The sequence below is a fragment of the Triticum dicoccoides genome, chromosome 4A (assembly GCF_002162155.2).
Source record: "Triticum dicoccoides isolate Atlit2015 ecotype Zavitan chromosome 4A, WEW_v2.0, whole genome shotgun sequence".
NCBI classification, from domain to species: domain Eukaryota; kingdom Viridiplantae; phylum Streptophyta; class Magnoliopsida; order Poales; family Poaceae; genus Triticum; species Triticum dicoccoides.
The window spans coordinates 637,731,163-637,757,826 of record NC_041386.1 but is presented as its reverse complement, the minus strand read 5'-3'; the positions used below and the strand labels follow the sequence as shown (position 1 = coordinate 637,757,826).

Genomic DNA, 26,664 nt, shown 5'->3' with positions numbered 1-26,664 from the left:
TTCTGCAGGTGAGCTAAAAATGGCAAAAAAAGGCCCAGCCATGCCCCCCAAGACCTCAAAAAGGTGCCGGCGAACCCATGCCACACCCAACACGCTGGGGGGCTGCTGGGGGCGCTGGCGGAAGCAACAGCCAATCATATTCCTCCATGTATCATTTTTTTCTGGTCCACTCATTCACTTTTTGCCTGGCGACTGTCCTGGGGGCACCAACGACTGGGAAACCATCCTTGCGTTTCATTCGGCGAAGGTGTTTTGCCCCCCAGGACATGCTATATTTGGCCCGGCGATTGTCCTGGGGGCTCCAATGGCTGGAGATGCTCTAATTCATTGTATTTGCATGTTTCCAGCAGCCATGTATCAAAAAAAGCTTCAGCTTTGGGTTGTTGATTTAGCAGGATCAATCATTAATTGTTCTGCTATATATGTTCTTAACCATGACAACCTGATTAGGCTCTTAGTTTATTATGGTCTTTGTTCTGGGTGGATCTCTGACTATTCTGGGTGGGCATGAATCTCTTCTTTGTTTCTTCATCTCCTCTTATTCTGATTCCTGCGTTTGTTTTATGTGAAGGTTGCTCCGATGAGGACAAACTGCTTCTGCAGGTGGACGGGCCCTCAAGGCTGCGCTGCCTATTCCTCCTGCTACCCCCACACGTGGTGAGCCCCACCCGTTCTCGAGCTACCCCTGCAAATTTGATGTGATGTGCACAAAATACTTGCAATTGTTCTCGACACAAGAGCATGTCATGTATTGTTCTATTTGAATGTGCAATTTCATTGCTTCTGTGCTGTTTGATGCTTGCTTCACAAGAGGGAAATCATGGATATAAACTGCGCTTCCTTTCAAGTTGAATAGTAATGATCACCATTTGGTTCCATTTTCTCCTCTGCATCCAGTGTTCACTCTCTCATAGATGTCCATATATACACAGTTCTGATCTCCTTTTTTCTGCGGCTCCATACAGCAAACACAAAGCCGTCGATGCATTGAGGGCTCAATGTCGTCTCCGCCGGCTGAGCGGCAAGCCGGGGTTGGGCCTGCACACCGTCTATCAGCACCCTCCCGCGTCTCCATTCACGGATCTACAGGTCAACCCCTCTTCTCCTCCTATCCACGCATCTTATTTTCCAGAGGTAGGTGTATGGTTGCATGGCAATTTGTGTTTTGGGGCTCACCATGTTCTGCTTGCCCTGGTTGGCCAATGAGGCTTTCCTTTTCTGGTAAAGGCCAAATGTACTATTCTCTATGCTTTATATTTTTGTAGTTCGTTTGTTTCCATGCTTGTTTTTTGATGGGGTGTAAATATATGCTTTTTTGTTCCTTGTCTGGATTCAGGTAGGGCCTAACATTATTGTTCCTTTGTGCATGGAAATGTTGGTGGTTTTGTTCCTTTGTGTATGGAAGGGGGCCTTGATTAGAATTTCTAACATTTGAGTTGTAATTAGTGTTTTTGTTACACATGAAAACATATGGTTGTTTGTCCAATCACATATGAAAAAGAGAGGATTGTTTGTCCAACAATTTTCTTTCTCTGTGATAGTTTTACTAGAAATAAAGCATACTCACTATTACATCCTATTTTATATCTTGTTGTGTCGTGATATCTGTATAGACTCTGTCTACGTCCTTTTGACATTCCAAGTTTTGTTTTTCTATGGCTCAATTAGTTACCCCGTATCAAGAGAAATTTAACTGGTATTTGCGGTAGAGTTAGCTGAATTCATGAAGCAATGATTTAGTTATTATTAAAGCTGAAACACAACATGTTTTGACAAATGTGTTCTAAGTAAAGCCTCCAACTAACATAACCAAAAACATATTCTTTAGGTTTATCATCTATTGAAGTATTATGTAGAATTTAAAATCATACGAGGCAAAGCAAATGAGCTCTATGCACTTTCCATGTAGCATAGAACACAAATAATCATGTATATTTTGGATGCACCTAGATATACTCATCAGGAAGGCTGAGGTTATAGGGCACTCACCCACATTGTCGATATCTCCGTCACTATGATCACCCACATGATGGACAATTCCCTTCTTTCTTTTCTCTATGGCTATTGACACTTAATGCTATTAATGTGTGCACATATGTACTGTGATCCATTCGCATTCTTCATATCTTGAGAAACTATCTCAAGATACTCGCGTTTGTGTTTTGGAGAAAGCCTATTCTATGATTAATATATCGAGTATGGATGGCGCGATATCACCTCTCTTTATGATGATGTTCTCACAGAATATAGGTTTTATGGTAACAAGTCTTAGCCAACACCTATACTGATGCTCAGGCCAGATGATTATAGTCTCTCCTTGCTATTTTTCTTGAGGTGTGTACATCTATCTAGACAATTTAATTAAAATATATATTCCATACAAACCATCAATACATGTCAGTTGACTTTGAAACTAATCAGTAAAAAGGTTGTCCCTTCCGCATTTTATGGACATAAAGATTTGGTGTTGATTGTCGATCTTTAGTTAACACATGACCTTACAACCGTAGGGAGTGGGAAAAAACTTATATGTTTGGCACATTTGAAGAACATATCATAGTAACAAAGTTTTGGTAAACAATGTCCTAGATCTCAACCATATAGAAATACTAAATATATGTTTATTTGTATATGGATTAATTATACAGACTTATAAAACCTTGTGCAGGGCACATAAAAGAAATTTGAAATAACTATTATTTCAATATTTGCTTTTTCAGTTGAGCATAATAGTTTATAGCCTGATAAGCTTGGACATAATTGTCTACATGTACTGCTCAGTAGGCGACATCCTTTGGGAAATTGAGGATGTCCTCGTGCATTTTCTAAATACAATTGTGGAAGATCTGAGGAAGGAGGGGAGGAATAATCTCGCAGGAGAGTTCGGTGCAGAGGAAGAAGAACAAGATATTATTGTTGGGTAACGTAGCAGAAATTCAAAATTTTCCTACGTGTCACCAAGATCTATCTATGGAGAAACTAGCAACGAGGGGAAGGAGAGTGCATCTACATACCCTTGTAGATCGCTAAGCAGAAGTGTTCAAGTGAACGGGGTTGATGGAGTCGTACTCGTCGTGATCCAAATCACCGATGACCAAGTGTCGAACGCACGACACCTCCGTGTTCAACACACGTACAGCCCGGTGACGACTCCCATGCCTTGATCCAGCAAGGAGAGAGGGAGAGGTTGAGGAAGACTCCATCCAGCAGCAGCACAACGGCGTGGTGGTGGTGGAGGAGCGTGGCAATCCTGCAGGGCTTCGCCAAGCACCACGGGAGAGGAGAAGGACTTGGGAGAGGGGAGGGATGCACCAAAGGCAATGGTAAGAAGTCCTCCATCTCCCCACTATATATAGGAGGGCCAAGGGGGGGCGCCGGCCCTAGGAGATCTAATCTCCTAGGGGGTGCGGCCAAGGGGAGGAATCCCTCCTCCCCAAGGCACCTAGGAGGTGCCTTCCCCTTTTAGGACTCCTCCTTTCCTTATCCCTTGGCGCATGGGCCTCTTGGGGCTGGTGCCCTTGGCCCATATAGGCCAAGACGCACCCCCTTACAGCCCATGTGGCCCCCCGGGGCAGGTGGCCCCACCCGGTGGACCCCCGGGACCCTTCCGGTGGTCCCGGTACAATACCGGTGACCCCGAAACTTGTCCAGTGACCAAAACAGGACTTCCCATATATAAATCTTTACCTCCGGACCATTCCGGAACTCCTCTGACGTCCGGGATCTCATCCGGGACTCCAAATAACATTCGGTAACCACATACAAACTTCCTTTATAAACCTAGCGTCATCGAACCTTAAGTGTGTAGACCCTACGGGTTCGGGAGACATGCAGACATGACCGAGACGTTCTCCGGTCAATAACCAATAGCGGGATCTGGATACCCATGTTGGCTCCCACATGTTCCACGATGATCTCATCGGATGAACCACGATGTCAAGGACTTAATCAATCCCGTATACAATTCCCTTTGTCTATCGGTATGATGCTTGCCCGAGATTCGATCGTCGGTATCCCGATACCTTGTTCAATCTCGTTACCGGCAAGTCTCTTTACTCGTTCCGTAACACATCATCCCCTGATCAACTCCTTGGTCACATTGTGCACATTATGATGATGTCCTACCGAGTGGGCCCAGAGATACCTCTCCGTCACACGGAGTGACAAATCCCAGTCTCGATTCGTGCCAACCCAACAGGCACTTTCGGAGATACCCATAGTGTACCTTTATAGCCACCCAGTTACGTTGTGACGTTTGGCACACCCAAAGCACTCCTACGGTATCCGGGAGTTACACAATCTCATGGTCTAAGGAAATGATACTTGACATTGGAAAAGCTTTAGCATACGAACTACACGATCTAGTGCTATGCTTAGGATTGGGTCTTGTCCATCACATCATTCTCCTAATGATGTGATCCCGTTATCAACGACATCCAATGTCCATGGTCAGGAAACCGTAACCATCTATTGATCAATGAGCTAGTCAACTAGAGGCTTACTAGGGACATGGTGTTGTCTATGTATCCACACATGTATCTGAGTTTCCTATCAATACAATTCTAGCATGGATAATAAACGATTATCATGAACAAGGAAATATAATAACAATCAATTTATTATTGCCTCTAGGGCATATTTCCAACAGTCTCCCACTTGCACTAGAGTCAATAATCTAGTTCACATCGATATGTGATTAACACTCAAGGTCACATCCCCATGTGACTAACACCCAAAGAGTTTACTAAAGTCAATAATCTAGTTCACATTTACCATGTGATTAACACTCGATGAGTTCTGGGTTTGATCATGTTATGCTTGTGAGAGAGGTTATAGTCAACGGGTCTGAACCTTTCAGATCCGTGTGTGCTTTACAAATCTCTATGTCATCTCCTAGATGCAGCTACCACGTTCTATTTGGAGCTATTCCAAATAACTGTTCTACTATACGAATCCAGTTTACTACTCAGAATAATCTGGATTAGTGTCAAAGTTTGCATCGGCGTAACCCTTTACAACGAACTCTTTTACCACCTCCATAATCGAGAAAATTCCTTAGTCCACTAGTTACTAAGGATAACTTTGACCGCTGTCTTGTGATCCATTCTTGGATCACTCTTGTACCCCTTGACTGACTCATGGCAAGGCACACTTCAGGTGCGGTACACAGCATAGCATACTGTAGAGCCTACGTCTTAAGCATAGGGGACGACCTTCGTCCTTTCTCTCTATTCTGCCATGGTCGAGCTTTAAGTCTTAACTTCATACCTTACAACTCAAGCAAGAACTCCTTCTTTGACTGATCCATCTTGAACACCTTCAAGATCATGTCAAGGTATGTGCTCATTTGAAAGTTCCATTAAGCGTTTTGATCTATCCTTATAGATCTTGATGCTCAATGCTCAAGCAGCTTAATCCAGGCTTTCCATTGAAAACACTTTCCAAATAACCCTATATGCTTTCCAGAAATTCTACATCATTTCTGATCAACAATATGTCAACAACATATACTCATCAGAAATTCTATAGTGCTCCCACTCACTTCTTCGGAAATACAAGTTTCTCACAAACTTTGTATACACCCAAAATCTTTGATCATCCCATCAAAGCATACATTCCAACTCCGAGATGCTTACTCCAGTCCTCAGAAGGATAGCTGGAGCTTTGCATACTTATTAGCATCTTTCAGGATTGACAAAACCTTCCGGTTGTATCACATACAACCTTTCCTCAAGAAAAATCGTCGAGGAAACAATGTTTTGATATCCTATCTGCAAGATTTCATAAATAACGCAGTAATCGCTAATATAATTCCAACAGACTCTTAGCATCGCTACGAGTGAGAAAATCTCACCGTAGTCAACTCCTTGAACTTGTCGGAAAACATCTTAACGACAAGTCGAGCTTTCTTAATGGTGATACTTACCATCATTGTTCGTCTTCCTTTTAGTATCCATCTGTACTCAACAGCCTTACGACCATCGAGCTGTTCCGCCAAAGTCTACACTTTGTTTTCATACATGGATCCTCTCTCGGATTTTATGGCCTCGAGCCATTTATCGGAATCCGGGCCCACCATCGCTTCTCCATGGCTCATAGGTTCATTGTTGTCTAGCAACATGACTTCCAAGACAGGATTACGTACCACTCTGAAGTAGTACGCATCCTTGTCATCCTACGAGGTTTGGGAGTGACTTGATCCGAAGTCTCATGATCAATATCATAAGCTTCCACTTCAATTGGTGTAGGTGCCACAGGAACAACTCTTTGTGCCCTGCTATACACTAGTTGAAGTGACGGTTCAATAACCTCATCAAGTCTCCACCATCCTCCCACTCAATTCCTTGGAGAGAAACTTTTTCTCGAGAAAGGACCCAATTCTAGAAACAATCCCTTATTGCTTTCGGATCTGAGACAGGAGGTATACCCAACTGTTTTGGGTGTCCTATGAAGATGCATTTATCCGCTTTGGGTTCGAGCTTATCAGCCTAAAACTTTTTCACATAAGCGTCGCAGCCCCACACTTTTAAGAAATGACAGCTTAGGTTTCTCTAAACCATAGTTCATACGGTGTCATCTCATCGGAATTATGTGGTGCCCCATTTAAAGTGAATGTGGTTGTCTCTAATGCCTAACCCATGAAGTATTGTGGTAATTCGATAAGAGACATCATGGTATGCATCATATCCAATAGGGTGCAGTTATGATGTACGGACACACCATCACACTATGGTGTTCCAGGCTGTATTAGTTGTGAAACGATTTCCACAATGTCTTAATTCTGTGCCAAACTCGTAATTCAGATATTCATCTCTATGATCATATCATAGATATTTTATCCTCTTGTCACGACGATCTTTCAACTTCACCCTGAAATTACTTGAACCTTTCAATAATTCAGACTCGTGATTCATCAAGTAAATATACTCAACATCTACTCAAATCATCTGTGAAGAACATAACGATATCCACTATACGCCTCAGCACTCATTGGACTGCACACATCAAAATGTGTTACTTCCAACGAGTTGCTATCTTGTTCCTTCTTACTAAAACGAGGCTTTCAGTCATCTCGCCCATGTGGTATGATTTGCATGTCTCAAGTGATTCAAGATCAAGTGAGTCCAAACGGTCCATTTGCATGGAGTTTCTTCATGCATATACACCAATAGACATGGTTCACATGTCTCAAACTTTTCAAAACGAGTGAGCCCAAAGATCCATCAACATGGAGCTTCTTCATGCGTTTTATACCGATATGACTTAAGTGGCAGTGCCACAAATAGGTGGTACTATCATTACTATCTTATATCTTTTGGCATGAACATGTGTATCACTACGATCGAGATTCAATAAACCATTCATTTTAGGTGCAAGACCATTGAAGGTATTATTCAAATAAACAGAGTAACCATTATTCTCCTTAAATGAATAATCGTATTGCGATAGACATAATCCAATCACGTCTATGCTCAACGCAAACACCAAATAACAATTATTTAGGTTTAACACCAGTCTCGATGGCAGAGGGAGCGTGCGATGCTTGATCATATCAACATTGGAGACACTTCCAACACATATCGTCAGCTCACCTTTAGCTAGTCTCCGTTTATTCCATAGCTTTTATTTCGAGTTACTAACACTTAGCAACCAAACCGGTATCTAATACCCTGGTGCTACTAGGAGTACTAGTAAAGTACACATCAACACAATGTATATCCAATATACTTCTATCGACCTTGCCAGCCTTCTTATCTACCAAGTATCTAGGGTAATTCTGCTCCAGTGGTTGTTCCCCTTATTACAGAAGCACTTAGTCTCGGGTTTGGGTTCAACCTTGGGTTTCTTCACTAGAGCAGCAGCTGAATTGCCGTTTCATGAAGTATCCTTTCTTGCCCTTGCCCTTCTTGAAACTAGTGGTTTCACCAACCATCAACAATTGATGCTCCTTCTTGATTTCTACTTTGGTGTCAAACATCGCGAATATCTCAAGGATCATCATATATGTCCCTGATATATTATAGTTCATCACGAAGCTCTAGCAGCTTGCTGGTAATGACTTCGGAGAAACATCACTATCTTATCTGGAAGATCAACTCCCACTCGATTCAAATGATTGTTGTACTCAGACAATCTGAGCACAAGCACAACAATTGAGCTTTTCTCCTTAGTTTGTAGGCTAAGAAAATCATCAGAGGTCTTATACCTCTTGACGTGGGCACGAGCCTGAAATTCCAATTTCAGCCCTCGAAACATCTCATATGTTTCGTGACGTTTCAAAACCGTCTTCGGTGCCTCAACTCTAAACCGTTTTAACTGAACTATCACGTAGTTATCAAAACATGTATGTCAGATGTTCGCAACATCCACAGACAACGTTCGAGGTTCAGCACACTGAGCGATGCATTAAGGACATCAACCTTCTATGAAGCAATGAGGACAATCCTCAGTTTACGGACCTAGTCCACATAATTGCTACTATCAACTTTCAACTAAATTTTCTCTAGGAACATATCTAAACAGTAGAACTGAAGCGTGAGCTACGACATAATTTGCGAAATCCTTTTGATTATGTTCAGGATAATTAAGTTCATCTTATGAACTCCCACTCAGATAGACATCCCTCTAATCATCTAAGTGATTACATGATCCGAGTCAACTAGGCCGTGTCTGATCATCACGTGAGACGGACTAGTCAACATCGGTGAACATCTTCATGCTGATCGTATCTACCATACGACTCATGCTCGACCTTTCGGTCTTCTGTGTTCCGAGGCCATGTCTGTACACATGCTAGGCTCGTCAAGTCAACCTAAGTGTTTGCATGTGTAAATCTGTCTTACACCCGTTGTATGTGAACGTTGGAATCAAACACCTGATCATCATGTGGTGCTTTGAAACAACGAACTGTCGCAACGGTGCACAGTTAGGGGGAACACCTTCTTGAAATTTTAATGAGGGATCATCTTATTTACTACCGTTGTTCTAAGCAAACAAGATGCATAAACATGATAAACATCACATGCAATCAAATAGTGACATGATATGGCCAATATCATATTTGTCAGGACCCCGACTCAATGCCACATTGATCTAGCATGTAACACCTCATATCACTTTGCGGCCTCACGCACGGTATTCCCACGGGTGTCGCCTTACCTTTGCCCGGGACCGTTTGCGCCTTTTGGCACACGTATATGACAGTGTCGCTAGCATCTATATGATAAGGAGCCCGGGCTAACATGGCTAGTCGTAAACCCAAAGTGGCACAAACTTACAGGAACAGGCATCCATGACCCAGCATCGAACGTGTCGGTCATCAGCGGGTGAACCCAGGCTGTAGCACTGGGCTAGCAGGACTCCGGTGAACCGGGCTGCAGCGGGCTAATAGGACTCCGGTATTCATCGCGTGACATTTCTCCGAAGGGACAGACACAGGAACGAAGAAGGACACATGCCGGCCAGCCTAAGTGTTCCGGAGCAGTAGCAAGCTACCATGGCTCGGTGGAAACACTAGGAGACATTTCCCGATAAGAGAGGCTACTAAAGATAAACTACTAGATAGTCAGATCCCACACATACCAAGCATTTCAATAACATACACACAATATGCTCGATATGTGCAAACACAACATGGCATCACAACATGACTCTACGACTCAAGTAATTTATTCAATAGGCTCCGAGGAGCGAGATATTACAAACATGGGTCTCATGACCCAACACTCAGAGCATACAAGTCAAAGCACAAGCGGAAGCTATCATGTCTGAGTACAGACATCTATAAATGAAAAAGGCTGAAAAGCCTGACTATCTACCAATCCTGCCGAGGGCTCAAGATCGTAGCTGAGGTAACAAGCTAAACTTCGAAGTCCACGTGGAACTACTAGCGAGACCGAAGTCTCTCTGCAAAAACATAAAATAGGAAAACGTGAGTACAAATGTACCCAGCAAGACTTACATCAGATCTATCTACATATGCATCATTATCAGCAAAGGGATGGTGGGGTTTAACTGCAGCAAGCCAGCTTTGACTCGGTGGCTATCCTAAACTACGACTGCAAGCGACTCTTTTGAGGTGGCGCACACGAGTCCACATATTCACCATATCAATACACCACTATGGATCCGCTCCCGTCTCCCTACGAGAACGCCATCCATAGCACTCACGCTTATCTTGCGTATTTTAGAGTATCCACTTTCACTTGTCTATGAACTGATATAAGCAACCCAGAAGTCCTTTCCCGCGGACACGGCTATTCGAATAGATGATGTTAACCCTGCAGGGGTGTACTGCTTCATACATGTTTCCACCACTTAGCGTCTGCACACGACATGTGCTCGGCAGACTTCAAGCGAAAGCCGACGTGGGTGTAGACCACAACCTACCTAAACACTCAAGTCTCTAGTCCAGGTTTATCGCCTATTCGGGTTCCATCCATGAGGAGATCCGGCCGGAGTTTCGCTCACAGCCCCAAACGATGTGAACAGGGTTCCGTGACACCAAACGGGCGCCCGGTATACCCGGCCACGTGCCTACCGCATCACAGCCCACCCCTACGGTCAGCGCTGTCCACGGCCTCCAGCATACTACAAACACCAGAAACTACTTGCAACTCCTGGACAGAGGACGAGGGTGAATAAGAAGTCGAGCGGGGTCATATTTCAGGGCCCAATGTATGGTAGTAGCTGAATCATGGATCACAAACACAGAACTCAGTTCCTGAGGACGGCTGCAATGAGACAACCCACCATGTACTCCTACATGGCCTCTCACTGCTACCTTTACCAAATCGTGTTCACACACTTAGCTCACACACAGTAGGACATGTTCACACGCCTCTGATTCATCCCCGATGAATCAGACCTGACTCAACTCTAAGCAGTAGCAGGCATGACAAACAAACATGAATGAGTAGGCACAACAGGGCTCAAACAACTCCTACTCATGCTAGTGGGTTTCATCTATTTACTGTGGCAATGACAGGTCATGCAAAGGATAAAGGGGTTCAGCTACCGCAGCAAGTAACAAATATGTCGTTGTTGTCCTAATGCAGTAAAAGAGAGCAGGAGCGAGAGAGTGGGATTTTATCGGAATGAACAAGGGGATTTTGCTTGCCTGGCACTTCTGAAGATAACATTGAGTCTTCATCAGTGTCAACGATCACATCATCGGTATCACGTCTATCGAAAGGGGGCAATCACCGGCAACTGAGGAAAACACAATCAAATGCAATGCACAATATGATGCATGAATGTGACATGGCAATATGCTGTGTTTTGTGCTAATGCAACTAGAACCAGATTAAATGAAGTTGGTTTGAATACAAGATTCAAATTCAAACTCCATATGTGATTATTTCAATGCCCTTTAATTGATTTGTGCTAAACAGCAGCTATAAGTTGTTCTAACATGCATGAAAATGGTACAGATGGATTCCTTGGATTTTTCTGATAATTTTTCATATATAAATTATTTAATTTGGAGTTACGGTTAATTTTCTATGATTTATTGAAGTTTATACAATTTTCTGGAATTTTCTGATTTATTTTAAATTCAGAAAATCATTTAATGCGTCAGCATGACATCACCTTGACGTCATCAGGTCAACAGGGCAGGTTCAGGTCAAACCTGACCAGTGGGGTCCACTGGTCAGTGACACAACTAATTAACCAAGTTAATTAGCCTTAAGTTAATTCTAACTAAACTGTTTGTGGGGCCGGGGCCCACTGGTCAGCGACTAATCAGCTAACTAACCTAGGTTAATTAGTGTTAAACTAATACTAACTAAAATGTCAGGGGGGTGGCCCACACGTCAGTGACACACGGGGAAGGTCAAACCTGGGTCAACTCGCCGGAGTTGACCCGCGGCTCGTCGCCGGCGGAGCCAGAGACGGCGGAGGGGTGCGGTTTCCCTCCTCCGGCGACCAAATGGCCGGCGGAGGGCGTCTACGTGACGCAGGCACTCGTCCGCGTCGAGTAGTGGCAGCGGCTAGGCCTAAGATGGCCGGAGTCGTCACCGGCATCGACCGTGGCGGTCGCCGGAGCTCGGGCGAGCTCGGGGTCGACGCTACGGTGGCTGGGGAGGCTCGTGCGAGGCACCTACCTGTTCTAGGCAGCGCGGGGAGGAAGCTGAGCACGACAGCCGGGCCACTAGGTGGCCGGAGGCACGTCGGCGGCGATCACAGGCGGCAGCGGGTTTCGGTCATCAAGGGGGCGACGGCTACGGCAATCAAACGAAGAGGGAAAGAGGGGGAAACGGTGGCGGAGCTCACAGGGGTTGCGACGGTGGCCTCGGGGAGCTCGGGGAGGCGTCGGAGGCGGCGAATCGACAGCGGCGGTCCTCGGTGGCCGAGGAGGGGGAAAACGTCGGGACGGCGCTTCGGGGCTTCTCCGGTCGCGTGAGCCGACGGGGAGGTCGAGGGAGGCACTGCGGAGCTCAGGAGCGCGTCGGGGAGGAGAGGGGGTGGCGGTGGCCGCGAGGAAGCTTGTCGGTGGCGGCGGCTCCGTTCGGTCCGGGCGAGAGAGAGGGAACAGAGGAGAGATGGGGACGAGGGAGTGAGCGGGAGGGTTCCAGGGGTCGAGGCGGCGCCGAGGAGAAGGCGCGAGGCGTCGTGGTGGCCTCAGGCGAAGCAGACGAGCAGGGTGGTGGCGTGGCGAGCTCGGGCGCGTGCGCCGAGTCCCTCCTCTGCCTACTGGCGCGAGGAGGAAGGCGACAGGGAGGAGGAGGTGGGCTGGGCCGCACAGTGCTGGACCAGCACAGGAGCTGGGCCGGCTCTGGTGGGCTGCACGGGTAAGGCCAGGTAGGCTTTCTTCTCTGTTTTATTTAATTCTGTTCTGTTTTTCTTTTATTTAATTCTTTTGCCACTGTTTTGAATTAAAAATAATTCAAACAATGCCAAAAAAACTCCTCTGAGAATATTTATGCTGCTTAATGGACTTTTCCAAAAGCACATAAAAATGTTTCAGGGTATTTGGAAATATATTCTATATAAGTTATGAATATAGTTCCAAATGCAAATAAAGTAATGATTTAAATTCAGTGATCAAAATATTCCTCAAAAATGTTCATTATTTTTGGTTTGGTGCAAAACCCTTGCCAAAATATAACCAACATTATTTAAGGCCATTTTGAAAACATTGAATGCATTTTCCAGGGTTCTTTGCCCTTCTTTTATTTAAGTTTTTGAGGCTTCCAAAATTCCTCAGTTCAAGTTTCGAAAATATAGACATGATGCACTCATGAAGCTAGCCTAGAGCACTACCAGCAGCTAGGGATGTGACAACTCACCCCCACTAAACAAAAATCTCGTCCCGAGATTCAAGCGTAGGGTAGGGTGAAGGGGAAACGCAAACTAGTACAATCTTCACGATCCAGGTTGCACTTCATAGGAACGTTGATTCGATCACCATCATCGTCTTGAAGTCTTGCTCTGAGAAATCCTGTCAACATGACATGGAGGGAAGAAGGAGACTCTAGAGGGGTCGATCTTCTCGAAGATCGAACAACTCACGGAATGAGACATAGGACCATCTCTCGGGTTGAGACACGAGATACACATCAAGAGGGGTGGAAAGAAACGGATGACGAAGGTTCACTAGGTAGACAACAATTCCGCACCTAAGAAGGTGGTAAACGATTGTCAACGTAGCGAGGAGTTGAGTTGCCATGATACCACGACGAAACATCCTGGAGGAGGGTGATTCGTAGATTATTACCTTAGGTGGCAAAAAGAATTACTTTTGATTCAGAGATCATTGAAACTCTTTAAACCAGCCTAAGACAATTCTCGAGCGATCGTTTGGAGGGGGTCGGTAGAATGGCATACTCGGACTTGGATGATGTGGATTACCTTGTTGAAGACAACGCAATGGATGAATTTGCTTATCACCAGAAATGGAAGAGACCCATGGTAGAATGGCACATTGGCGGTGCAAACTGGGAACAAAATGCAAATGATGGGAATGATTCTGGTAACTGGGGAAGAACCCAACAATAGAGAGTGGACTCACTGTTTGAAAAGGTCATAGCATTGCCGAGGAAACTGAGAGGAATCCCAGTTAGAGCCGATGATAACACGTAGCGCTTGTGCGTGCTCTCAAGAACTTGAGCATTTCCACATTCATCAAGGTTTTACCAATATCCGTGTCAAGGATCCTGGCAACACAACTTACTACCATGATGAATGATGATGGATGATGCAGATGCAAAGGAAGATAACACTTCTCAGATTTCATCTTAGCGGGGCCAAGGGAATAAAATCTGGATGATCGACCGAGAGATATTTAGCACTCCGCTTCTAATGTTCTCCTTGATGTGCTAGTGTAACCCATTCATAGATATGGTTTGATATCTAGAACATCAAGTAAAAAGGTCGGACTTCGGGATCTCAAAATCCATAGGGGCAACTAGGGAGTAAATCCTACGAAATCCCTATGGGGAGGTGGCCAACTTCCTCAATCAAGATATTATAATAACAGGTCTTCCGGCTGGGTGTGTTGGCCACGACATCCACTTTACCGGTTTTCGAGGGAATGATATTATAGTTCTTGGGAAATGTTCCAAACCATCATATCTGCCTGAGATTCAGATCTGGTTGGTGGTCAGGATATTCCAGGCTCATCGAGTCTAGGAAGACAAATGAAAGTTTGCAACACAATTCGACGAGACAACACTGCGAGATTCTCGGGAATGAACTACGATAGTAAGCTCCAAAACATGAGCTGGTTCTGCTATAAACATGTGAACACGCTATCCCAGACAAACATGACCACGTGGTAGTCTTATAATAAAACACTACCGAGTTCAGGTGGGGAACCATCAACGAGGATATCAAAATCCTTGCATAAGGCATGCTCTTAAGAAGGAACTTCTTCTCCTTGAACAAATCAATCAGTGGCTTGGTGTGCTCAGAACACATATGGAATGAAGGTTGCAAGTCTCCAGACCACAGAATACTTCGCACGTATGCATGACTGACTTGGGATGATTCCAGAGGAAGCAAAACTAACTTTCTCAAATCCACAGCGGCATCTTTCACCAAATGCACATGTATAAGAGGAAGTCACTCCTTTCATCAAACACATACTTCATGAGTTAGCATGAAGAAATGCTTTCAGAAGTTTCCAACACTAACTTGTTGTCCAACAAGATCATGGAGGAGATAAGGATGTTGTCAATGGGCTCAACAACAATTCATCTAGGTTTCCTTTTAAAAGGAATTCCATAGTTAAGTGAACACGGTGATAGCATTGGTCAGGCCAAAGATGTAATGGTGTATGCTTGAGGGATCAACCACGAATAAGACAACATTACGAGCATCATTGGTACTGATTTGATTTGACGATAGCCCACACTCAAATCAAAGGATTGATAAGACAATAGGTCCAGCAACTGATCACAGGGACCAATCGATGAAGACATCATCTTTCTTCAACCACACTACACAAGAATATCCCTTTGGAACGAACTAAGTCAGGCAAGCTTTTATCTTCCAACCCTCCAAGTTGTCGTTTAGCTTAACCAACTAGCTCAGGGATATCTAACACCGATTCTTGGAGAGAAGGTGGTTCACAAGAAACCAACTTGATCACGAGCTCAACATAGCGGTCAGGTGACAACCTGGTGATACTTCCGAGAAGATATTCAGAAAATCATGAACCACCGGTATGTTACTAAGCTCGAGAACAATCTCGCTTTTGAGGGCAAGACGATATGATCAAATGAGTGAGGACTTGACAAGATCCTAACTCATCAATCGAAGGGTGCACCGAAATAAGGACTAGGTAGCACGATCAGTCTTAGAAGGATGATTCAAAAACCAACATGCTAAGAATGAAATTATTATCCTTTAACTACCAAGCAACGAGGTTGCTGGGAGTATTGATTTCACACATCACAATTCATTTGTCGGTATTCCGGTTGCATCAACACGAGGGCCGAGGAATGACTAATGATGGTGAGAAGTATCACTACGTCAAAATTCATGAGAGTTGGTGCAGTTCTCATGACAATTCTGACATAAAGGGGGTAATACTCCAAGGTAGAACAAAACCAAAAGCTGTATTGGCATTTGATCTGCGGAATACAACTACTTTGACCCAATCCTAGATATGGATGAGGTACTGGAGTTTGTTTCTCCTAGTCATTCTGCGATAGAATGGCTTGACGGACCACAAGAGTAATAGGCATCGATAAACGAACGCACGCATACTCTTGACTATCAATTGATAGACGAGGGTCAGAATGCAACTAAAGAGAACAACTCAAAGGAACATATAATTTTCTGAGTTGTGGATGCATAGATTAGTATGTCGAACCAAGTTCAACATATTTCTTCCGGATAACCCATGCAGAAAGGTAGAACTGGCAGAGTCACGATTTATGAATGGAGAACTCCTCAAGAATAATCCTGTTGTGATATTTCAGTTCAACGAGGAACTTCTGCCATAAGTAGTTCATGGTATTTGGAAGAAGAAGATACCACGGACTTCAAGGACTATCGCAAAGGTTACTAATATCCTAAAGGCACTAGCAATTACTATCAACATGAAGTAGGTAGAGTGAATCTCGGGTCGAAAACCCAGAAGTGAAATGCCTACTAACTAAGTGGCATTACGGGATGCTTACGAGAATGATGGCCAGAATCTTCACACTAGGACACAAATCATGGCTAGACCACTAGATGATCCCCTGAGACACCTAGGGTCATAATAATTATTCCAACATATATGTCGAGGCAATAAAGTACCTCAACTCACTAATTAGTGTGGTTAATCTGGCCCATGGGAACATTGAAACGGGAAGAAAGGATTTGCAAATGCATCAGACTACTTAGAAACCTGGGATGACTCGGACAGCATAACGGCTGTAAATGCTCAGAAAAGATTTGAGACATTCACAAAGATGGTGGCATAACCACTCAGAAGCACAATATCAAGGTCTCGAGATCAATAATTAACGTACGGAAGTAGTAGAAACTGAACTCAAGCTTAAATCCAACAATCTTATAAGTCTACGGATCAGTAACACGTGATCCTGATAGAAAGAAGAGATAGCCTAGTTCTTAATCCCCGTAGGAAAGATAGGATGACTCAGATCAGAAGGCATAAGGTATAAGGAGTAAAAAGAGCCTTACGTCCCATCCCACAATCAATTCCCTTACATATAACTAAAGCATTTCTAGACTCAACTTCGACCAGTTTGGCTTGGTAATCCTACAGGCAGTCAGGCTCTGATACCAACGCTGTCAGGACCCCGACTCAATGCCACATTGATCTAGCATGTAACACCTCATATCACTTTGCGGCCTCACGCACGGTATTCCCACGGGTGTCGCCTTACCTTTGCCCGGGACCGTTTGCGCCTTTTGGCACACGCATATGAAAGTGTCGCTAGCATCTATATGATAAGGAGCCCGGGCTGACATGGCTAGTCGTAAACCCGAAGTGGCACAAACTTACAGGGACAGGCATCCATGACCCAGCATCGAACGTGTCGGTCATCAGCGGGTGAACCCAGGCTGTAGCACTGGGCTAGCAGGACTCCGGTGAACCGGGCTGCAGCGGGCTAACAGGACTTCGGTATTCATCGCGTGACATTTCCCCGAAGGGACAGACACAGGAACGAAGAAGGACACATGCCGGCCAGCCTAAGTGTTCCGGAGCAGTAGCAAGCTACCATGGCTCGGTGGAAACACTAGGAGACATTTCCCGATAAGAGAGGCTACTAAAGATAAACAACTAGATAGTCAGATCCCACACATACCAAGCATTTCAATAACATACACACAATATGCTCGATATGTGCAAACACAACATGGCATCACAACATGACTCTACGACTCAAGTAATTTATTCAATAGGCTCCGAGGAGCGAGATATTACAAACATGGGTCTCATGACCCAACACTCAGAGCATACAAGTCAAAGCACAAGCGGAAGCTATCATGTCTGAGTACAGACATCTATAAATGAAAAAGGCTGAAAAGCCTGACTATCTACCAATCCTGCCGAGGGCTCAAGATCGTGGCTGAGGTAACAAGCTAAACGTCGAAGTCCACGTGGAACTACTAGCGAGACCGAAGTCTCTCTGCAAAAACATAAAATAGGCAAACGTGAGTACAAATGTACCCAGCAAGACTTACATCAGATCTATCTACATATGCATCATTATCAGCAAAGGGATGGTGGGGTTTAACTGTAGCAAGCCAGCTTTGACTCGGTGGCTATCCTAAACTACGACTGCAAGCGACTCTTTTGAGGTGGCGCACACGAGTCCACATATTCACCATATCAATACACCACTATGGATCCGCTCCCGTCTCCCTACGAGAACGCCATCCATAGCACTCACGCTTATCTTGCGTATTTTAGAGTATCCACTTTCACTTGTCTATGAACTGATATAAGCAACCCAGAAGTCCTTTTCCGCGGACACGGCTATTCGAATAGATGATGTTAACCCTGCAGGGGTGTACTGCTTCATACATGTTTCCACCACTTAGCGTCTGCACACGACATGTGCTCGGCAGACTTCAAGCGAAAGCCGACGTGGGTGTAGACCACGACCTACCTAAACACTCAAGTCTCTAGTCCAGGTTTATCGCCTATTCGGGTTCCATCCATGAGGAGATCCGGCCGGAGTTTCGCTCACAGCCCCAAACGATGTGAACAGGGTTCCGTGACACCAAACGGGCGCCCGGTATACCCGGCCACGTGCCTACCGCATCACAGCCCACCCCTACGGTCAGCGCTGTCCACGGCCTCCAGCATACTACAAACACCAGAAACTACTTGCAACTCCTGGACAGAGGACGAGGGTGAATAAGAAGTCGAGCGGGGTCATATTTCAGGGCCCAATGTATGGTAGTAGCTGAATCATGGATCACAAACACAGAACTCAGTTCCTGAGGGCGGCTGCAATGAGACAACCCACCATGTCCTCCTACATGGCCTCTCACTGCTACCTTTACCTAATCGTGTTCACACACTTAGCTCACACACAGTAGGACATGTTCACACGCCTCTGATTCATCCCCGATGAATCAGACCTGACTCAACTCTAAGCAGTAGCAGGCATGACAAACAAACATGAATGAGTAGGCACAACAGGGCTCAAACAACTCCTACTCATGCTAGTGGGTTTCATCTATTTACTGTGGCAATGACAGGTCATGCAAAGGATAAAGGGGTTCAGCTACCGCATCAAGTAACAAATATGTCGTTGTTGTCCTAATGCAGTAAAAGAGAGCAGGAGCGAGAGAGTGGGATTTTATCGGAATGAACAAGGGGGTTTTGCTTGCCTGGCACTTCTGAAGATAACATTGAGTCTTCATCAGTGTCAACGATCACATCATTGGTATCACGTCTATCGAAAGGGGGCAATCACCGGCAACTGAGGAAAACACAATCAAATGCAATGCACAATATGATGCATGAATGTGACATGGCAATATGCTGTGTTTTGTGCTAATGCAACTAGAACCAGATTAAATGAAGTTGGTTTGAATACAAGATTCAAATTCAAACTCCATATGTGATTATTTAAATGCCCTTTAGTTGATTTGTGCTAAACAGCAGCTATAAGTTGTTCTAACATGCATGAAAATGGTACAGATGGATTCCTTGGATTTTTCTGATAATTTTTCATATATAAATTATTTAATTTGGAGTTACGGTTAATTTTCTATGATTTATTGAAGTTTATACAATTTTCTGGAATTTTCTGATTTATTTTAAATCCAGAAAATCATTTAATGCGTCAGCATGACATCACCTTGACGTCATCAGGTCAACAGGGCAGGTTCAGGTCAAACCTGACCAGTGGGGTCCACTGGTCAGTGACACAACTAATTAACCAAGTTAATTAGCCTTAAGTTAATTCTAACTAAACTGTTTGTGGGGCCGGGGCCCACTGGTCAGCGACTAATCAGCTAACTAACCTAGGTTAATTAGTGTTAAACTAATACTAACTAAAATGTCAGAGGGTGGCCCACACGTCAGTGACACACGGGGAAGGTCAAACCTGGGTCAACTCGCCGGAGTTGACCCGCGGCTCGTCGCCGGCGGAGCCAGAGACGGCGGATGGGTGCGGTTTCCCTCCTCCGGCGACCAAATGGCCGGCGGAGGGCGTCTACGTGACGCAGGCACTCGTCCGCGTCGAGTAGTGGCAGCGGCTGGGCCTAAGATGGCCGGAGTCGTCACCGGCATCGACCGTGGCGGTCGCCGGAGCTCGGGCGAGCTCGGGGTCGATGCTACGGTGGCTGGGGAGGCTCGTGCGAGGCACCTACGTGTTCTAGGCAGCGCGGGAAGGAAGCTGAGCACGACAGCCGGGCCACTAGGTGGCCGGAGGCACGTCGGCGGCGATCACAGGCGGCGGCGGGTTTCGGTCATCAAGGGGGCGATGGCTACGGCAATCAAACAAAGAGGGAAAGAGGGGGAAACGGTGGCGGAGCTCACAGGGGTTGCGACGGTGGCCTCGGGGAGCTCGGGGAGGCGTCGGAGGCGGCGAATCAACAGCGGCGGTCCTCGGTGGCCGAGGAGGGGGAAAACGTCGGGACGGCGCTTCGGGGCTTCTCCGGTCGCGTGAGCCGACGGGGAGGTCGAGGGAGGCACTGCGGAGCTCAGGAGCGCGTCGGGGAGGAGAGGGGGTGGCGGTGGCCGCGAGGAAGCTTGTCGGTGGCGGCGGCTCCGTTCGGTCCGGGCGAGAGAGAGGGAACAGAGGAGAGATGGGGACGAGGGAGTGAGCGGGAGGGTTCCAGGGGTCGAGGCGGCGCCGAGGAGAAGGCGCGAGGCGTCGTGGTGGCCTCAGGCGAAGCAGACGAGCAGGGTGGTGGCGTGGCGAGCTCGGGCGCGTGCGCCGAGTCCCTCCTCTGCCTACTGGCGCGAGGAGGAAGGCGACAGGGAGGAGGAGGTGGGCTGGGCCGCACAGTGCTGGACCAGCACAGGAGCTGGGCCGGCTCTGGTGGGCTGCACGGGTAAGGCCAGGTAGGCTTTCTGCTCTGTTTTATTTAATTATGTTCTGTTTTTCTTTTATTTAATTCTTTTGCCACTGTTTTGAATTAAAAATAATTCAAACAATGCCAAAAAACTCCTCTGAGAATATTTATGCTGCTTAATGGACTTTTCCAAAAGCACATAAAAATGTTTCAGGGTATTTGGAAATATATTCTATATAAGTTATGAATATAGTTCCAAATGCAAATAAAGTAATGATTTAAATTCAGTGCTCAAAATATTCCTCAAAAATGTTCATTATTTTTGGTTTGGTGCAAAACCCTTGCCAAAATATAACCAACATTATTTAAGGCCATTTTGAAAACATTGAATGCATTTTCCAGGGTTCTTTTCCCTTCTTTTATTTAAGTTTTTGAGGCTTCCAAAATTCCTCAGTTCAAGTTTCGAAAATATAGACATGATGCACACATGAAGCTAGCCTAGAGCACTACCAGCAGCTAGGGATGTGACAATATTGCTCCTTTTGATCACCATCTTCGGGGCTCCATGATCATCATCGTCACCGGCATGACACCATGATCTCCATCATCATGATCTCCATCATCGTGTCTTCTTGAAGTTGTCTCGTCAACTATTACTTCTACTACTACAGCTAACGGTTAGCAATAAAGTAAAGTAATTACATGACGTTTATGTTGACACGCAGGTCATAAATAAATTAAGACAACTCCTATGGCTCCTGCCGGTTGTCATACTCATCGACATGCAAGTCGTGATTCCTATTACAAGATCATGATCATCTCATACATCACATATATCATTCATCACATCCTTTGGCCATATCACATCACATAGCATACCCTGCAAAAACAAGTTAGACGTCCTCTAATTGTTGTTTGCATGTTTTACGTGGCTGCTATGGGTTTCTAGCAAGAACTTTTCTTACCTACGCAAAGACCACAACGTGATATGCCAATTGCTATTTACCCTTCATAAGGACCCTGTTCATCGAATCTGATCCGACTAAAGTGGGAGAGACAGACACCCGCCAGCCACCTTATGCAACTAGTGCATGTTTGTCGGTGGAACCGGTCTCGTGTAAGCGTACATGTAAGGTTGGTCCGGGCCGCTTCATCCCACGATGCCGCCGAATCAAGATAAGACTAGTAACGGCAAGCATATTGAACAAAATCAACACCCACACCTACTTCGTGTTCTACTCGTGCATAGAATCTACGCAATAGACCTAGCTCATGACGCCACTGTTGGGTAACGTAGCAGAAATTCAAAATTTTCCTACGTGTCACCAAGATCTATCTATGGAGAAACTAGCAACGAGGGGAAGGAGAGTGCATCTACATACCCTTGTAGATCACTAAGCGGAAGCGTTCAAGTGAACGGGGTTGATGGAGTCGTACTCGTCGTGATCTAAATCACCGATGACCAAGTGCCGAACGCACGGCACCTCCGCGTTCAACACATGTACAGCCCGGTGATGTCTCCCATGCCTTGATCCAGCAAGGAGAGAGGGAGAGGTTGAGGAAGACTCCATCCAGCAGCAGCACAACGGCGTGGTGGTGGTGGAGGAGCGTGGCAATCCTGCAGGGCTTCGCCAAGCACCACGGGAGAGGAGAAGGACTTGGGAGAGGGGAGGGATGCACCAAAGGCAATGGTAAGAATTCCTCCATCTCCCCACTATATATAGGAGGGCCAAGGGGGGGGCTCCGGCCCTAGGAGATCTAATCTCCTAGGGGGTGCGGCCAAGGGGAGGAATCCCTCCTCCCCAAGGCACCTAGGAGGTGCCTTCCCCTTTTAGGACTCCTCCTTTCCTTATCCCTTGGCGCATGGGCCTCTTGGGGCTGGTGCCCTTGTCCCATATAGGCCAAGGCGCACCCCCTTACAGCCCATGTGGCCCTCCGGGGCAGGTGGCCCCACCCGGTGGACCCCCGGGACCCTTCCAGTGGTCCCGGTACAATACCGGTGACCCCGAAACTTGTCCGGTGACCAAAACAGGACTTCCCATATATAAATCTTTACCTCCGGACCATTCCGGAACTCCTCGTGACGTCCGGGATCTAATCCGGGACTCCGAATAACATTCGGTAACCACATACAAACTTCCTTTATAACCCTAGCGTCATCGAACCTTAAGTGTGTAGACCCTACGGGTTCGGGAGACATGCAGACATGACCGAGACGTTCTCCGGTCAATAATCAATAGCGGGATCTGGATACCCATGTTGGCTCCCACATGTTCCACGATGATCTCATCGGATGAACCACGATGTCAAGGACTTAATCAATCCCGTATACAATTCCCTTTGTCTATCGGTACGATACTTGCCCGAGATTCGATCGTCGGTATCCCGATACCTTGTTCAATCTCGTTACCGGCAAGTCTCTTTACTCGTTCCGTAACACATCATCCCGTGATCAACTCCTTGGTCACATTGTGCACATTATGATGATGTCCTACCGAGTGGGCCCAGAGATACCTCTCCGTCACACGGAGTGACAAATCCCAGTCTCGATTCGTGCCAACCCAACAGGCACTTTCGGAGATACCCGTAGTGTACCTTTATAGCCACCCAGTTACGTTGTGACGTTTGGCACACCCAAAGCACTCCTACGGTATCCGGGAGTTGCACAATCTCATGGTCTAAGGAAATGATACTTGACATTAGAAAAGCTTTAGCATACGAACTACACGATCTAGTGCTATGCTTAGGATTGGGTCTTGTCCATCATATCATTCTCCTAAAGATGTGATCCCGTTATCAACGACATCCAATGTCCATGGTCAGGAAACCGTAACCATCTATTGATCAATGAGCTAGTCAACTAGAGGCTTACTAGGGACATGGTGTTGTCTATGTATCCACACATGTATCTGAATTTCCTATCAATACAATTCTAGCATGGATAATAAATGATTATCATGAACAAGGAAATATAATAATAATCAATTTATTATTGCCTCTAGGGCATATTTCCAACAATTATTTATTTCTTGTGAACATTCAAGCTTGTGCATTGTCCCACTGTAAGTTATTTGAACAATAGTAGTAACTGTTATCTCTGGCCATCTGTCGCGACATTTTCTTTAACCACCAATGCATATTTATTTTCTTGTTAATAACTCTCATAATTGCCTGCTACTGTTTCAGTTCTGGGGCCAGGCAACCTTGAATCCAACGTCCACCTGCAGGCTACATCTCAGGTAGGATAAAAAGATTGCAGTGAACTTGATGGGTATATCATTATTGTTGCCTCCTAATTTGTGTGATGAGCAAATGTGTAGATTGTGTGTAAATCCGAGATGCCTAAAATGGTTGGGAAGTGAACTTGTTACCTCAGTTCAGTTTAATGGCATGTTAAACTCGATGCACTTTCTGGACTGTGACATTTTTCCTGAAATTTTGGAAGTGACTGCTAATGTAGTCTAAATAGAGTGACTGAGTAGTTACTTTCTCACAAGAGTTGACTTCCCGTTATTACTACTTGCTAAGATGGATTGGTGGTTTTTATGTTAGATGAAAAATATTACATCAATCTTTACGGCTTTTTATGGGCAAGTGATTCCGACTCCATAATAAGGAATAATATAGCCCCAGTGCTGTGATAATGTTAAAACATTTACCTCTTTTATCGGTTCAAGTTATGTATTTGCTGCGAAAAAATGGTCTTATATCAAATAATATCCTAGAGCTTTTGGAGTGTTATTACTTGTATTTGTTGCTTGGATGTATAAACCTTCAGCAGACTGTCAGTTTTGCTTTTATATAATCTGTTTGTTTAAGTCTGCTGCATATTGGTCAAAAGCTCATGCTAATTGCTGATGTTAGGTGATGATCTTGTATCTAACAGTGATTTCTGAATGCATGCTAAAGAAAACTCATGAACATCATGGCGCCTTGTTGATGGGGTGATCAATAGCTACTATATTGGGACCCTGCACTTAGATTGTAGGTCTGATTTTGTTTTGGAGTTCTCCTGCTACCCACAAGCTCAGATAGTTCTTTTGTTTGTGCAGGGGAAATTGCAAAGCATATTATGAATTGTTACGAGAAACTATTCCCGCTGTTTTGGTGCAAGGATGTTGCTTTTTAGTATGCTTCCCGTATCTTGGTATCTTGGAATAATAAATAGATAGATGTCGTGTACCAAGATTGTTCCTTGTTGTTAAGAGGGATACAAATATTATACAAGAATTTTTCTGATGACTCCTAAAGCATATTTGGATATACAGCAAAGTATATTGTCGCTTCCCTGTTAGTAAAACGATTATGTTAGAAATTTGGTTGGCAGCCCCTACATTTGGCTGATTGCTAGCTGACTGGATTACTCATGTTTGCGGACTCTGGTAACTTATGCCTACCAAGAACTACATGAATTTTGTGTCTTGCTGCAGTGAACATTACCAAACTAATTCTAAAGGTGTTATAATCATGTTTTCTTTTGCATTATCAACTTTTAACTTTTGTCATTTGTTAACACATTCCTTTTGCATTATCAACTTTTAACTATTGTCATTTGTTAACACGATTATTTAGCATGTTCACTATGCGAGTAGTAATAATAGGAGCTATTTATTTGCCAGATAACTAACACTATTCATAAGGCGTAAGGGTTAGAAAAAGAACTGTATTCTTGCTGTGATGATTTTCATATGGAACACTATGGATTCTTTGTATAACACATACTGTCGATCAACATGTGTTTACAACGCAGGGAGGAGCCGGGCGACAAGGCAGTCAGACCAAACTCTCTATCCATATATATAGGTAGTCTGATGTTATGCCATAGCCGAACCATATATGTTTCGTGTACTGCTCTATCAATCTGGTCTTTTGGTATATTAGACTCTATCCTTTGTAATGAACTTATTGTCATGGGCGATCATTATGACTGGATCGTATGGTATGAATCGGGTCTTTATGCTTTGTGATGAAATATCATATTATCCTATTCACCAGTTTGGTTTGGTTTTGAGCTAAAACGTATAAAAATACATGGCTTACAACAATGGATATATGTGATGATATATTGAGTGATTAAGCATAATTTTAGACTTTCGGTGCTGGACCAATGGGATGCATGGGGTAATTGAATGTTTCTTCTTCACTTTATTATTATCGGTTGGGATCAGCACTCTCGCGCGATCTAGTTATGATGATGCTGTCTATACAAAGCAAACCAACGTGGCTATAAAGTGGAGCACCATGCGAACAAGAAACTGGCGCTTGAGGACAGACATGAGTGGAACTGATGTCTGATGCAACATGTCGCTGATGTACGCGTCAGGGCGGACAGCAACGACGTGTAACAGATGGGATGTCGGATTGCACGCAGAACAAAGGAATCCAATGCAATTTTGATAGTATTTTTTCAGATTATGGACGAGCTTGCGACGGAAACTATGGTGGAGAAAAAAAAGTTCGATCTAGTAGACAAAATTTCTCGTACAAATCTAAACCAGCACTATTTTGTAGGATGATGCAACCGAAAATTCAACTACGCAAGTACTAGATGCAAAAATTGCTAAAGGCTAAAAAGATAGGTGCAAAAGAGATGTGACGCTGGGAGATGGAGATCCTTCTTCACACCATGCAGAGGCCCCATGGAGCCTCCCTCCTTCTTCGGTGACTTCTTCTCAGGCCCCACCACTACCTCTGCCCTCCCCCCTCCTCTACTTTGAGTTGCAC

General features: G+C 45.0%; 1 protein-coding gene across 5 annotated transcripts in view; it reads left to right on the top strand.

Moving 5' to 3' along the window:
- The window catches only part of LOC119289499, a 27,089-nt gene extending 1,205 nt beyond the window's left edge, over window positions 1-25,884 (top strand). For 2 of the 5 annotated variants that reach the window (XR_005141532.1, XR_005141533.1), the window contains exons 4-6: window positions 572-657; window positions 966-1,089; window positions 2,845-2,908. Coding sequence is in view for 3 of the 5 variants with exons in the window: in XM_037568806.1 (XP_037424703.1) it covers window positions 508-657; window positions 966-1,089; window positions 24,127-24,179; window positions 25,691-25,747 (384 nt within the window). In the remaining 2 variants the exon portion in view is untranslated. Of the gene's footprint in view, window positions 1-368; window positions 658-965; window positions 1,090-2,844; window positions 2,909-24,126; window positions 24,180-24,849; window positions 24,920-25,690 lie in introns of those variants that run through there. The other 3 variants (XM_037568808.1, XM_037568806.1, XM_037568807.1) reach the window with 3 other exon arrangements.
- Window positions 25,885-26,664: the final 780 nt, after the last annotated feature.